Below are 13,335 nucleotides of genomic sequence, written 5' to 3' on the forward strand. Positions count from 1 at the left end.
TACTCCCTCATTACTCACCTCCCATCAGTGCAGCACTCCCTCAGTACTGACCCTCCGTTAGTGCAGCACTCCCTCAGTACTGACCCTCCGATAGTGCAGCACTCCCTCAGTACTGACACTCCGACAGTGCAGCATTCCCTCAGTACTGACCCTCCGACAGTGCAGCACTCCCTCAGTACTGACCCTCCGATAGTGCAGCACTCCCTCAGTACTGACCCTCCGACAGTGCAGCACTCCCTCAGTACTGACACTCCGACAGTGCAGCACTCCCTCAGTACTGACCCTCCGATAGTGCAGCACTCCCTCAGTACTGACACTCCGACAGTGCGGCACTCCCTCAGTACTGACCCTCCGACAGTGCAGCACTCCCTCAGTACTGACACTCCGACAGTGCAGCACTCCCTCAGTTCTGACCCTCCGACAGTGCAGCACTCCCTCAGTACTGACCCTCCGATAGTGCAGCACTCCCTCAGTACTGACCCTCCGATAGTGCAGCACTCCCTCAGTACTGACCCTCTGACAGTGCAGCACTCCCTCAGTACTGACCCTCCGATAGTGCAGCACTCCCTCAGTACTGACCCTCCGATAGTGCAGCACTCCCTCAGTACTGACCCTCCGATAGTGCAGCACTCCCTCAGTACTGACCCTCCGATAGTGCATCCCTACTTTCATGTTCTGCTTCCAGTTCTGGTTAGAGTGCACCTTGAGTACTGTGCCCAGCTCTGGTGAATGCGACTCAAGAGAAACATTCGCTGTTGTTTGTTATTTAATTTGTAAATGTACAAAGTGTTTGTCGGTAACGTTTTGACCTACTTGGGTTTATCGTCCTGTTCTGCAGGACACCATCCTCTGATCTCGCATGTCTTCAGAGTTGAATTGAAGTTCACACAGCGGCCGGTAAGAATCCCTGTGAACAACAAAGAATTGTCGAAATATCAGACCAAAGTGACGAACAACTGGAGAGAACGAGAGAGGGAGAAAGAAGGGGAACTGGAGAGAGAGAGAGAGGGAGAGAGACAACTGGAACGAAAGACAACTGGCGAGAGGGAGACAGACAATTGGACAGAAAAAGACTACTGGAGAAAGAGAGAGACAATTGGAGAGAGAGAGGGAGAGAGACAATTGGAGAGAGAGAGAGAGAGAGACAACTGGAGAGAAAGAGAGAGAGACAGCTAGAGAGAGAGAGAGAGACAACTGGAGAGAGAGAGAGAGAGAGACAGCTAGAGATAGAGAGTGAGACAACCGGAGAGAGAGAGAGAGACGACTGGAGAGAGAGAGAGACAACCGGAGAGAGAGAGTGAACTGGAGAGAGAGAGGGAGAGAGACAATTGGAGGGACAGACAACGAGAGAGAGAGACAACTGGAGAGAGAGCCAGAGAGATAATTGGAGAGACAGACAACAGGAGAGAGAGAGATAGAGAGAGAGAGAGAGAGAGAGACAGCTAGAGAAAGAGTGAGACCACAACCGGAGAGAGAGAGACGACCGGAGAGAGAGAGAGACCACTGGAGAGAGAGAGACAACCGGAGAGAGAGTGAACTGGAGAGAGAGAGGGAGAGAGACAATTGGAGAGACAGACAACGAGAGAGAGAGAGAGAGACAGCTAGAGAAAGAGTGAGACCACAACCAGAGAGAAAGAGACGACCAGAGAGAGAGAGAGAGTGAAGTGGAGAAAGAGAGAGACAACTGGAGAGAGAGAGAGACGACAACCGGAGAGAGAGAGAGACAACCGGAGAGAGTGAACTGGAGAGAGAGAAGGAGAGAGACAATTGGAGAGACAGACAACAGGAGAGAGAGAGAGAGAGAGACAACCGGAGAGAGAGAGGGAGAGAGACAATTGGAGAGACAGACAACAGGAGAGAGAGAGAGAGAGAGAGAGAGAGACAGCTAGAGAGAGAGTGAGACCACAACCGGAAAGAGAGAGACGACCGGAGAGAGAGAGAGTGAAGTGGAGAGAGAGAGACAGACAACTGGAGAGAGAGAGAGAGAGACAGCTGGAGAGAGAGAGAGACAACTGGAGAGAGACAGCTAGAGAGAGAGAGAGACAGCTAGAGAGAGAGAGAGACAGCTAGAGAGAGAGAGAGACAACTGGAGAGAGAGAGAGAGAGACGGTTAGAGAGAGAGAGAGAGAGAGAGAGACAACCAGAGAGAGAGAGAGACGACAACCGGAGAGAGAGAGAGATGACTGGAGAGAGAGAGACAACCGGAGAGAGAGAGTGAACTGGAGAGAGAGAGGGAGAGAGACAATTGGAGAGACAGACAACAGGAGAGAGAGAGGGAGAGAGAGACAACTGGAGAGAGAGTGGGAGAGAGACAATTAGAGAGACAGACAACAGGAGAGAGAGAGAGAGAGAGAGAGAGAGACCACTAGAGAAAGAGTGAGACCACAACCGGAGAGAGAGAGACGACCGGAGAGAGAGAGAGTGAAGTGGAGAGAGAGAGAGACAACTGGAGAGAGAGAGAGAGAGAGAGAGAGACAGCTAGAGAGAGAGACAACTGGAGAGAGAGGGAGAGAGACAGCTAGAGAGAGAGACAACTGGAGAGAGAGAGAGAGAGACAACTGGAGAGAGAGACAACTGGAGAGAGAGAGAGAGAGACAACCAGAGAGAGAGAGACGACAACCGGAGAGAGAGAGAGACGACTGGAGAGAGACAGACAACAGGAGAGAGAGAGAGAGAGAGAGACAACTGGAGAGAGAGAGGGAGAGAGACAATTGGAGAGACAGACAACAGGAGAGAGAGAGAGAGAGAGAGAGAGAGACAGCTAGAGAGAGAGTGAGACCACAACCGGAGAGAGAGAGACAACCGGAGAGAGAGAGAGTGAACTGGAGAGAGAGAGAGAGAGAGAGAGAGACAGCTAGAGAGAGAGAGAGACAACTGGAGAGAGAGAGAGACAGCTAGAGAGAGAGAGAGAGACAACTGGAGAGAGAGAGAGAGAGACAACTGGAGAGAGAGAGAGAGAGAGAGAGACAGCTAGAGAGAGAGACAACCAGAGAGAGAGACGACAACCGGAGAGAGAGAGAGAGAGTGAACTGGAGAGAGAGAGAGAGAGACAACTGGAGAGAGAGAGAGAGTGAACTGGAGAGAGAGAGAGAGAGAAAGAAGTGGAGAGACAGATAGATAGATAGAGAGGGACAACTGGAGCATCTGAAACTCACCACTACCCACTTGGTGTGTGTGCTGCACGCCACAAGTAGTATCGTTGACACAGATCAGTTCTCTATGGTCTGGATCCTGAGTGGGAATGAAAGAGAAGGGATTAAAATAAAGATTCCTGTCTCTGGGAATGGTCAGTAACCGCCGTCTGAGAGGTTCCCGTCTGCGGCGACGGTCAGTTTTCTTGCTGTGGTGTTCCATATTGTGCACTGCAAGATCCCAGAAGATTACTGTTCTCACCTCTGGACAGGTGCCCTGAATCTGCTTCTCTGTGATCCGTGTAGATGTAATGATGCTAAAAACAGCTCCTCCCTGTAAAAGAGAGAGAGAGAGAGACGGTGAGAGATCGAGAAGGTGAGTGAATGAGAGAGAGAGAGAGCGAGATTGAGAGAGAGAAAGAGGTAGGGTGGAAATTTGAAAGCAAGATAGAGAAATAGATCGGGAGAGAAACAGAGAGGATGTGAGAGAGAACAGAAGAACATCAGAAATAGGAGCAAGAGTAGGCCATTCGGCCCTTCGGGCCTGTCCCTCCAGTCATTACCATCACGGCTGATCTGATTGTGGCCTTAACTCCACCTTCCTGCCTGCCCCCCCATAACCCTCGTCTCCCTTGTAGATGAAAAATTTGACTAACTCAGCTTGGCATTTTCACTGTTCCAGCATCCACTGCTCTCTGAGGAAGTGAATTCCACAGATTAACCATCCTCTGAGAGAAGAAATTCCTCCTCATCTCCGTCTTAACTGGGAGACCCCTTATTTTGAAACTGTGTCCCCTAGTTCTAGATTCCCCCTCGAGGGGAAACATCCTCTCAGTGCCCACCCTGTCAAACCTCCCTCAGAATCTATTGTGTTTCAATAAAATCACCTCTCATTCTTCTAAACTCCAATGAGTATAGGCCCAACCTGTTCAACCTTTCCTCATAAGACAAACCCTTCATCCCAGGAATCAACCTAGTGAACCTTCTCTGAACTGCCTCCAATGCAAGTATATCCCTCATTAAGTAAGGAGACTAAAACTGTACACCGTCCTCCAGGTGCGGTCTCACCCACACCCTGTACAGTTGTAGCAAGACTTCCCCACTTTTATACTCCATCCCCCTTTGCAATAAAGGCCAACATCCCATTTGCCTTCCTAATTATTTGCTGTACCTACTTGCTAACTTTGTGTGATTCATGTACAAGGACACCCAGATCCCTCTGTACCGCAGCATTCCGCAGTCTCTCTCCATGTAAATAATATTCTGCTTTTCTATTCTTCCTGCCAAAGTGGACGTCCTCATCGTTTCCCACATTCGACTGCATCCATTGCTCACTTTATGGCTGTAATTTGATGTTGGTGAGGAGGCCCCACCCTCTAACCAGAGTGTCGGGGGATCAAGCCCGCCTCTGCCGGGCCTGGGAGCTAGGCCGGGATTTCACGTGGCCCAGAAGCTTAATTGGCCTCGGGCCGGACTTCTGTCCCTCTGAGGCAGGGCGCCCCACATTCAAGGGCTGCCAGCCAATCAGCGGGCTGGCAGAATTAGGAGCAGGAGGAGGCCACTCGGCCCCTCGGGCCTGCTCCCCCATTCAGTAAGATCGTGACTAGTCTGACTGTAACCTCAACTCCACATTCCCACCTACCCCCGATAACCTTTCACCCCCTTTCTTATCAAGAATCTATCTACCTCTGCCTTAAAAATATTCAAAGACTCTGCTTCCACCACCCTTTGAGGAAGAGAATTCCAAAGACTCACCACCCTCCGAGAGAAAAATTTCTCCTCACCTCTGTCTTAAATGGGCGACCCCTTATTTTTAAACAGTGACCCCTAGTTCTAGATTCTCCCACAAGGGGAAACATCCTTTCCACATCCACCCTGTCAAGACCCCTCAGGATCTTTATGTTTCAATCAAGTCGCCTCTTACTCTTCTAAATTCCAGTGGATACAAGCCGAGCCTGTCCAATCTTTCCTCGTAAGACAACCCGCCCATTCCAGGTATTAGTCTAGTAAACCTGCTCTGTACTGTCTCCAACACATTTACATCCTTCCTTAAATAAGGAGACCAGTACTGGTATACAGTATTCCAGATGTGGTCTCACCAATGCCCTGTATAGCTGAAGCATAACCGCCCTACTTTTGTATTCAATTCCCCTCGTGATAAACAATAACATTATATTAGCTTTCCTAATTACATGCTGTACCTGCATACTAACCTTTTGTGATTCATGCACTCGGACACCCAGATCCCTCTGCACCTCAGAGCTCTGCAATCTCTCGCCATTTAGATAATATGCTTCTTTTTTATTCTTCCTGCCAAAGTGGACAATTTCACATTTTCCCACATTATACTCCATTTGCCAGATCTTTGCCCACTCACTTAACCTATCTATATCCCTTTGTAGCCTTCTTATGTCCTCTTCACAAGTTACTTTCCTACCTATCTTTGTGTCATCAGCAAATTGAGCAACCCTACCTTCGGTCCCTTCATTCAATTCATTTCCATAAATTGTAAGAAGTTGAGGCCCCAGCACTGACCCCTGTGGCACCCCACTAGTTACAGTTTGCCAACCTGAAAATGCCCCATTTATCCCGACTCTCCTGTTAGTTAGTCAATCCTCTATCCTCGCTAATAGATCATCCCCAACACCATGAACTCTTATCTTGTGTAATAACCTTTTCTGTGGCACCTTATCGAATGCCATTTGGAAATCCAAATACACTACATCTACTGGTTCCCCTTTATCCACCCTGATTGTTACATCCTCAAAGAACTCTAATAATTTTGTCAAACACGATTTCCCTCTCATAAAACCACGTTAATTCTGCCTGATTACATTATGATTTTCTAAATGTCCTGCTACTACATCCTTAATAATGGATTCCGTCATTTTCCCAATGACAGATCTTAGGCTCACTGGCCTATAGTTTCCTGCTTTCTGTCTCATTCTTTTCTTGAATAGTGGTGTGACATTTGCAGTTTTACAATCCGCGAGGACCTTTTCTGAATCTTGGATATTTTGGAAGATTACTACCAATGCACCCATTATCACTGCAGCCACTTCTTTTAAGACCCTGGGATGCAGGCCATCAGGTCCAGGGGAATTGTCACCCTTTCGTCCCATTCGTTTTCCTAATAATTTTTCTCCAGTGATGGTGATTGTTTTAAGTTCCTCCCTCCCTTTTGCCTCTTGATTTTCTACTATTCTTGGGATATTTTTGCGTCTTCTACTGTGAAGACAGATATAAAATACTTGTTCAAAATCTCTGCCATTTCCTTGTTTCTCAGTATTAATTCCCCAGTCTTTTCCTCCAAGGGACCAACACTGACTTTAGCTACTCCCTTACTTTTTATATATTTGTAGAAGCTTTTACTGTCTGTTTTTAAATTTCTTGCTAGCTTTGTCTCATACTCCAATTTCTCCCTTTTTTTAAAAAAAGTCTTCCTCTGCTGGTATCTAAAACTGTCCCAATCTTTCGGCCTACCACAAATCTTTACAGCATTGTTTGCCTTTTCTTTCAATTTAATACCATCCCTAACTTCCGTTGTTAAGCACGGATGGTGCATCCTTCTCATAGTCTTCCTTTCTCAATGGAATATATCTTTGTTGAGATTTAGGAAATATCTCCTTAAAGGTCTGCCACTGTTCCTCCACCGTCTCACCTTTTAACCTGTTTTCCCAGTCCACTAGCCGACTCTGTCTTCATTCCTTAGTAATTGCCTTTATTTAAGTTTAAGACACTCGTTATGGACCCACATTTCTCTGCCTCAAACTGAACGTTAAATGCTATCATATTATGATCACTCTTGCCTCGGGGATACTTTACTATGAGATCTTTAATTAATCTTGCCTCCTTACACATCACTGGATCCCAAATAGCTGAGTTGGTTCCAGAATGCATTGCTCTAGAAACACTCTATGAACTCGTCCTCCAGGCTACCTTTGCCAATTTGATTAGTCCAATCTATATGAAGATTAAAATCACTTACAATTATTCCAGTATCTTTTCTACAAGCCCTTATTATTTCTTGATTTATATTGTGTCCTATAGTGTAGCTATTGCTATGGGGCCTCTAAACTACTCCCACCAGTGTCTTAGGAAGGGTGCGGTAACAATGTTGGGGCTGTACTACAGGCCTCCCAACAGCGAGCGTGAGATAGAGGTACAAATATGGAAACAGATTATGGAAAGATGTAGGAGCAACAGGGTGGTGGTGATCGGAGATTTTAATTTTCCCAACATTGACTGGGATTCACTTAGTGTTAGAGGTCTGGATGGAGCAGAATTTGTAAGGAGCATCCAGGAGGGTTTTCTAGAGCAGTATGTAAATAGTCCAACTCGGGAAGGGGCCATACTGGACCTGGTGCTGGGGAATGAGCCGGGCCAGGTGGTTGAAGTTTCAGTAGGGGACTACTTTGGGAATAGTGATCACAATTCCGTAAGTTTTAGAATACTCATGGACAAAGACGAGAGTGGTCCTAAAGGAAGAGTGCTAAATTGGGGGAAGGCCAACCATACCAAAATTCGGCAGGAGCTGGGGAATGTAGATTGGGAGCAGCTGTTTGAAGGTAAATCCACATGTGATATGTGGGAGGCTTTTAAAGAGAGGTTGATTAGCGTGCAGGAGAGACATGTTCCTGTGAAAATGAGGGATAGAAATGGCAAGATTAGGGAACCATGGATGACAGGTGAAATTGTGAGACTAGCTAAGAGGAAAAAGAAAGCATACATAAGGTCTAGGCGGCTGAAGAAAGACGAAGCTTTGAAAGAATATCGGGAATGTAGGACCAATCTGAAACGAGGAATTAAGAGGGCTAAAAGGGGTCATGAAATATCTTTAGCAAACAGGGTTAAGGAAAATCCCAAAGCCTTTTATTCATATATAAGGAGCAAGAGGGTAACTAGAGAAAGGATTGGCCCACTCAAGGACAAAGGAGGAAAGTTATGCGTGGAGTCAGAGAAAATGGGTGAGATTCTAAATGAGTACTTTGCATCGGTATTCACCGAGGAGAGGGACATGACGGATGTTGAGGTTAGGGACATATGTTTGATTACTCTAGGTCAAGTCGGCATAAGGAGGGAGGAAGTGTTGGGTATTCTAAAGGGCATTAAGGTGGACAAGTCCCCAGGTCCGGATGGGATCTATCCCAGGTTACTGAGGGAAGTGAGAGAGGAAATAGCTGGGGCCTTAACAGATATCTTTGCAGCATCCTTAAACACGGGTGAGGTCCCGGAGGACTGGAGAATTGCTAATGTTGTCCCCTTGTTTAAGAAGGGTAGCAGGGATTTAGTTTTTAGTTTTAGTTTTTAGTTTTAGAGATACAGCACTGAAACAGGCCCTTCGGCCCACCGAGTCTGTGCCGACCATCAACCACCCATTTATACTAATCCTACACTAATCCCACATTCCTACCACATCCCCACCTGTCCCTATATTTCCCTACCACCTACCTATACTAGGGGCAATTTATAATGGCCAATTAACCTATCAACCTGCAAGTCTTTGGCATGTGGGAGGAAACCGGAGCACCCGGAGGAAACCCACGCAGACACAGGGAGAACTTGCAAACTCCACACAGGCAGTACCCAGAATTGAACCCGGGTCGCTGGAGCTGTGAGGCTGCGGTGCTAACCACTGCGCCACTGTGCCGCCCATAACACTGCACCTGGATAATCCAGGTAATTATAGACCGGTGAGCCTGACGTCAGTGGTAGGGAAGCTGCTGGAGAAGATACTGAGGGATAGGATCTATTCCCATCTGGAAGAAAATGGGCTTATCAGTGATAGGCAACATGGTTTTGTGCAGGGAAGGTCATGTCTTACCAACTTAATAGAATTCTTTGAGGAAGTGACAAAGTTGAATGATGAGGGAAGGGCTGTAGATGTCATATACATGGACTTCAGTAAGGCATTTGATAAGGTTCCCCATGGTAGGCTGATGGAGAAAGTGAAGTCGCATGGGGTCCAGGGTGTACTAGCCAGATGGATAAAGAACTGGCTGGGCAACAGGAGACAGAGAGTAGCAGTGGAAGGGAGTTTCTCAAAATGGAGACGTGTGACCAGTGGTGTTCCACAGGGATCCGTGCTGGGACCACTGTTGTTTGTGATATACATAAATGATTTGGAGGAAAGTATAGGTGGTCTGATTAGCAAGTTTGCAGACGACACTAAGATTGGTGGAGTAGCAGATAGTGAAGGGGACTGTCAGAGAATACAGCAGAATATAGATAGATTGGAGAGTTGGGCAGAGAAATGGCAGATGGAGTTCAATCAGGGCAAATGCGAGGTGATGCATTTTGGAAGATCCAATTCAAGAGTGAACTATACAGTAAATGGAAAAGTCCTGGGGAAAATTGGTGTACAGAGAGATTTGGGTGTTCAGGTCCACTGTTCCCTGAAGGTGGCAACGCAGGTCAATAGAGTGGTCAAGAAGGCATACGGCATGCTTTCCTTCATCGGACGGGGTATTGAGTACAAGAGTTGGCAGGTCATGTTACAGTTGTATAGGACTTTGGTTCAGCCACATTTGGAATACTGCGTGCAGTTCTGGTCGCCACATTACCAAAAGGATGTGGATGCTTTGGAGAGGGTGCAGAGGAGGTTCAACAGGATGTTGCCTGGTATGGAGGGCGCTAGCTATGAAGAGAGGTTGAGTAGATTAGGATTATTTTCATTAGAAAGACGGAGGTTGAGGGGGGACCTGATTGAGGTGTACAAAATCATGAGAGGTAGAGACAGGGTGGATAGCAAGAAGCTTTTTCCCAGAGTGGGGGATTCAATTACTAGGGGTCACGAGTTCAAAGTGAGAGGGGAAAAGTTTAGGGGGGATATGCGTGGAAAGTTCTTTACGCAGAGGGTGGTGGGTGCCTGGAACGCGTTGCCAGCGGAGGTGGTAGACGCGGGCACGATAGCGTCTTTTAAGATGTAACTGGACAGATACATGAATGGGCAGGAAGAAAAGAGATACAGACCCTTAGAAAATAGGCGACATGTTTAGATAGAGGATCTGGATCGGCGCAGGCTTGGAGGGCCGAAGGGCCTGTTCCTGTGCTGTAATTTTCTTTGTTCTTTGTTCTTTGACTTCTTTCCTTTGCTATTTCTCATCTCCAGCCAAACTGATTCTACATCTTGATCTTCTGAGCTAAGCTCATTTCTCACTACTGCACTGATATCATCCTTTGTTAACTGAGTTACCCACCTCCCTTCCCTTACTTTCAATCTTTCCAAAATGTCAAACACCCTTGAATATTTAGTCCCCAGCCTTGGTCACCTTGCAACCACATCTATCTAATGGTTATCATAGCATACCTATTTGTGCAATCAATGTATCCATCATATTACAAACTCTGCATGCATTCAGATAAAGATCCTTTAATTCGGTATTTTTACAATTTTTCCCTACTCTGACCTTATTTTCTGGCGCGCTGTTACGATTGTACTGTTACGAGCAGATGGGAAAGCTGTCTCAGGGTCCCTCTCGGCCTTCACCTGGTCTTACTGTGACAATGTTCAATTTTAAACACACCATGTTTTGAGCTTCCCCTTGGTGAATCCTTGTTCACCGCTTTCCGATTACAAGGCAAAGAAACCAGCATAAACAGGCTTTCTCAAGTTTAAAGAAGAAAAGTGAAATTTATTAAAACTTAAACTATAATTCGGTTAACACCTGCAGATACACGCTAGCATGCACACATGCAGATAGAGACAGAAAAGAGCAGAAGAAATAAAGTGGAAAAGATTGAGGCAATATCTGAAGAGTTGTTTTGATACAGGTCTTCCAGCTCACTGTAGTCTCCTTGCTGGTCAGTAGATTTGCTTTTCATTGGGGCCCAGTATTCTTCTTAAACCTTGTTCACTGTAGGAGACCTTTCTATCTTGGGGTCCATGTGTCTTCAGTGGATTCCAAAGCTGGTAAGAAAGAGATGGGAGCAGACAGGAGAGGCTCTTTTCAATCCAGGAGCCAAGAGCTTTCTGCCAGTTCAAACACTGTCTCTACAATTTCAAACTCTCCAAGTTGGCCAGCAGGGCAGTCACGTGACTGGTGCAACCACTTCTGGCTTTGTGTATTGGGTGGTGGGTCAGGGAATGGTCCTTTGTTCCAACACTGTCTGCTAAAATGTAAAAATGTCTTTCCGGCCAGGGCCCTGGCAATTCCTTGTAACAGGCCTTCTCTTCTTCCCAGCAACAATTTGAAATTTCATGCCCATGTGGCAAAATTAATGTGCCTCATTCTTGATGTTATGACCAACTGCTCCAGTCAAAGCCCCCAGTCAAAATATATGATTCTGATTGTGGTGGTTAACGCACTGTTAATTCAATCCTGTCCCTCCACAGATTCCCTAACATATCATTTTAAACTTTCCAAATTAAAGAAAGACCCAGCCAAATTGTACCATCTATTAACCCCCGAATGAGGCTAACCAAACCAGATGTTTTTAAATCAACAAATTAACTGTTTAATTAGAAAAACTGAATTCTAAAATGCTATGAAGATATAAACAACATTTAAAATTGAAAAAAATTAGAGTTCTTGCAAATTTACAGTCCAATGTTGCTTGAAGTCCTCACAGCTGTCTGATGGGGGAAAAAGGTTCTTCAACAGTAGAACAGTCCACAGTCTAATTCCAGCAGTAAATGATGCTTTCCTTCTTCAGCAATGAATTTTAACAATTAACAACTTGCAAACACTTTCAATAGAATCAATCTGACTTTAGAATTTTTGAGGGATAAAAGATTGTCACAGTCTAACTTCCCTTCCGTCAGTTTAAATGACCAGAGATCTCTGTTTTGGCTTGACTTCTTTTAGAATTTTGAGAGATAATAATAATTAAACAGACTAAATTCTCTTCCTTCAGTTTAAATGGCTGAGAGATCTTCTTTCAGGTGCTAACACCAGCTGTCTGTCTGTGTTTTGTTAGAACAGACTGTCTTCAACTCACAAGCCAGTTCAAAATTGAATTGTAACAAATGTATCGCTTGATGCTCATCAAGGGGCTGTATCCAAGGTAACCAAACATGCACTTTCTCCAACTCCTGAGGCTTGCTGGTTCTTAAAGCAGTACTGATCTTTTGCAAACCTTAAAGGCACACCACATATTCCCCGGAGAAAAAAAAAACTACAGGACCATAACACTTGGTACGACACCTTCACAACCAGGGGAATGAAATGCGATTTGAGGAAAGGCACATTTCATTAAAAGGGTTGAGAGAAAAATAAGATACAGAAAACCATGTATTTCTCTCATTCCTTTCCATTAATTCATGAATCCTAAAACTGTCTTTTCTTGGTGCCTGTGCTGCTTTTATTGTTCCCTTTTTGGCATCCCAGTAAACATGTGGTTCTTTGGGGAGGTTTTTCTTCAGTTTGCCCATTGCCGTGACTGCTGAGGGTCTTTGTTCCTGCTGAGGTTTGGGGGTGGGGGGGGGGGGGGGTTCGTTTTAATTAGCCCTAAGTTGGAATTTTTTGCTCAGGACAGTCAGTAGTGGACAGGTCTATCCTGAACTCTCTTTCAGTGCTTTGCTGAGTCATGCAAAGGCTTTTGACTTCAGGAGATGGGTGGTTCCTTTTTTCTCAGACTGTGGGGGGAGGATTCTTTGCTAATCTCCCCTTTGTTTTTTGGGACACTCCTGCCTGCAGGTATTTGTGCAGACTCTACTGCACTCCCCTACGGCACTTCGACTAGGTGTGGCATCACTCTCACGGTTTCTCTGCCCCCTAGAGGCCTCTCTTTGTCTCTGCAGGTTCCTGTAAATGCTGTTAGCAACTCTGGTGGGGGTGCTTCTAGAGCCTACATTTACGTAGGAGGATGTGGGGTCTAGCTTTTCACATTTTTCAGGGTTGGCTGACCGGACAGTAGGGGTTTTCAACTGGGATTCCTCCCGGACTTCCTTTAACCTGCCCTCTTGGTCACTTTTTCCCTTTCTCTTTCTAAACTTTTGCCAGCCATGTGCCTGCCTGTCCCCTTTTGTTCTCGGCGGGGGTCCCTTACAGTTCACCAGCCCTCTGCTGGAGGGTCCTCCTAACACTGGTCCAGGACTTAGGGGTGTAGGTTTCACTGTAAGTTGGGGTTTCCCCTCAACCTGGCACATGTGGCTACTCCTGCAGTACTCCATCACATCTTTGTGGAGTTTTGACCAGTCAAACTGCTGTCTTATGTGGACTTTGGTCTTTCGTATACCGGCATGTACAGCCACTGTAGTCTC

The 13,335-nt window shown here is 46.1% G+C and overlaps 1 protein-coding gene across 1 annotated transcript in view; it reads right to left on the reverse strand.

Annotated features, from left to right (window-relative positions):
- Positions 1 to 13,335, reverse strand: part of p2rx3b (purinergic receptor P2X, ligand-gated ion channel, 3b) — a 108,054-nt gene that overhangs the window by 39,025 nt on the left and 55,694 nt on the right. The window contains 3 exon segments of the mRNA XM_068008755.1: positions 802 to 907; positions 3,156 to 3,231; positions 3,394 to 3,465. Of these exon segments, the coding sequence (XP_067864856.1) occupies positions 802 to 907; positions 3,156 to 3,231; positions 3,394 to 3,465 (254 nt within the window).

This window comes from Heterodontus francisci, chromosome 28 (genome assembly GCF_036365525.1).
Source record: "Heterodontus francisci isolate sHetFra1 chromosome 28, sHetFra1.hap1, whole genome shotgun sequence".
Classification (NCBI taxonomy): Eukaryota; Metazoa; Chordata; class Chondrichthyes; order Heterodontiformes; family Heterodontidae; genus Heterodontus; species Heterodontus francisci.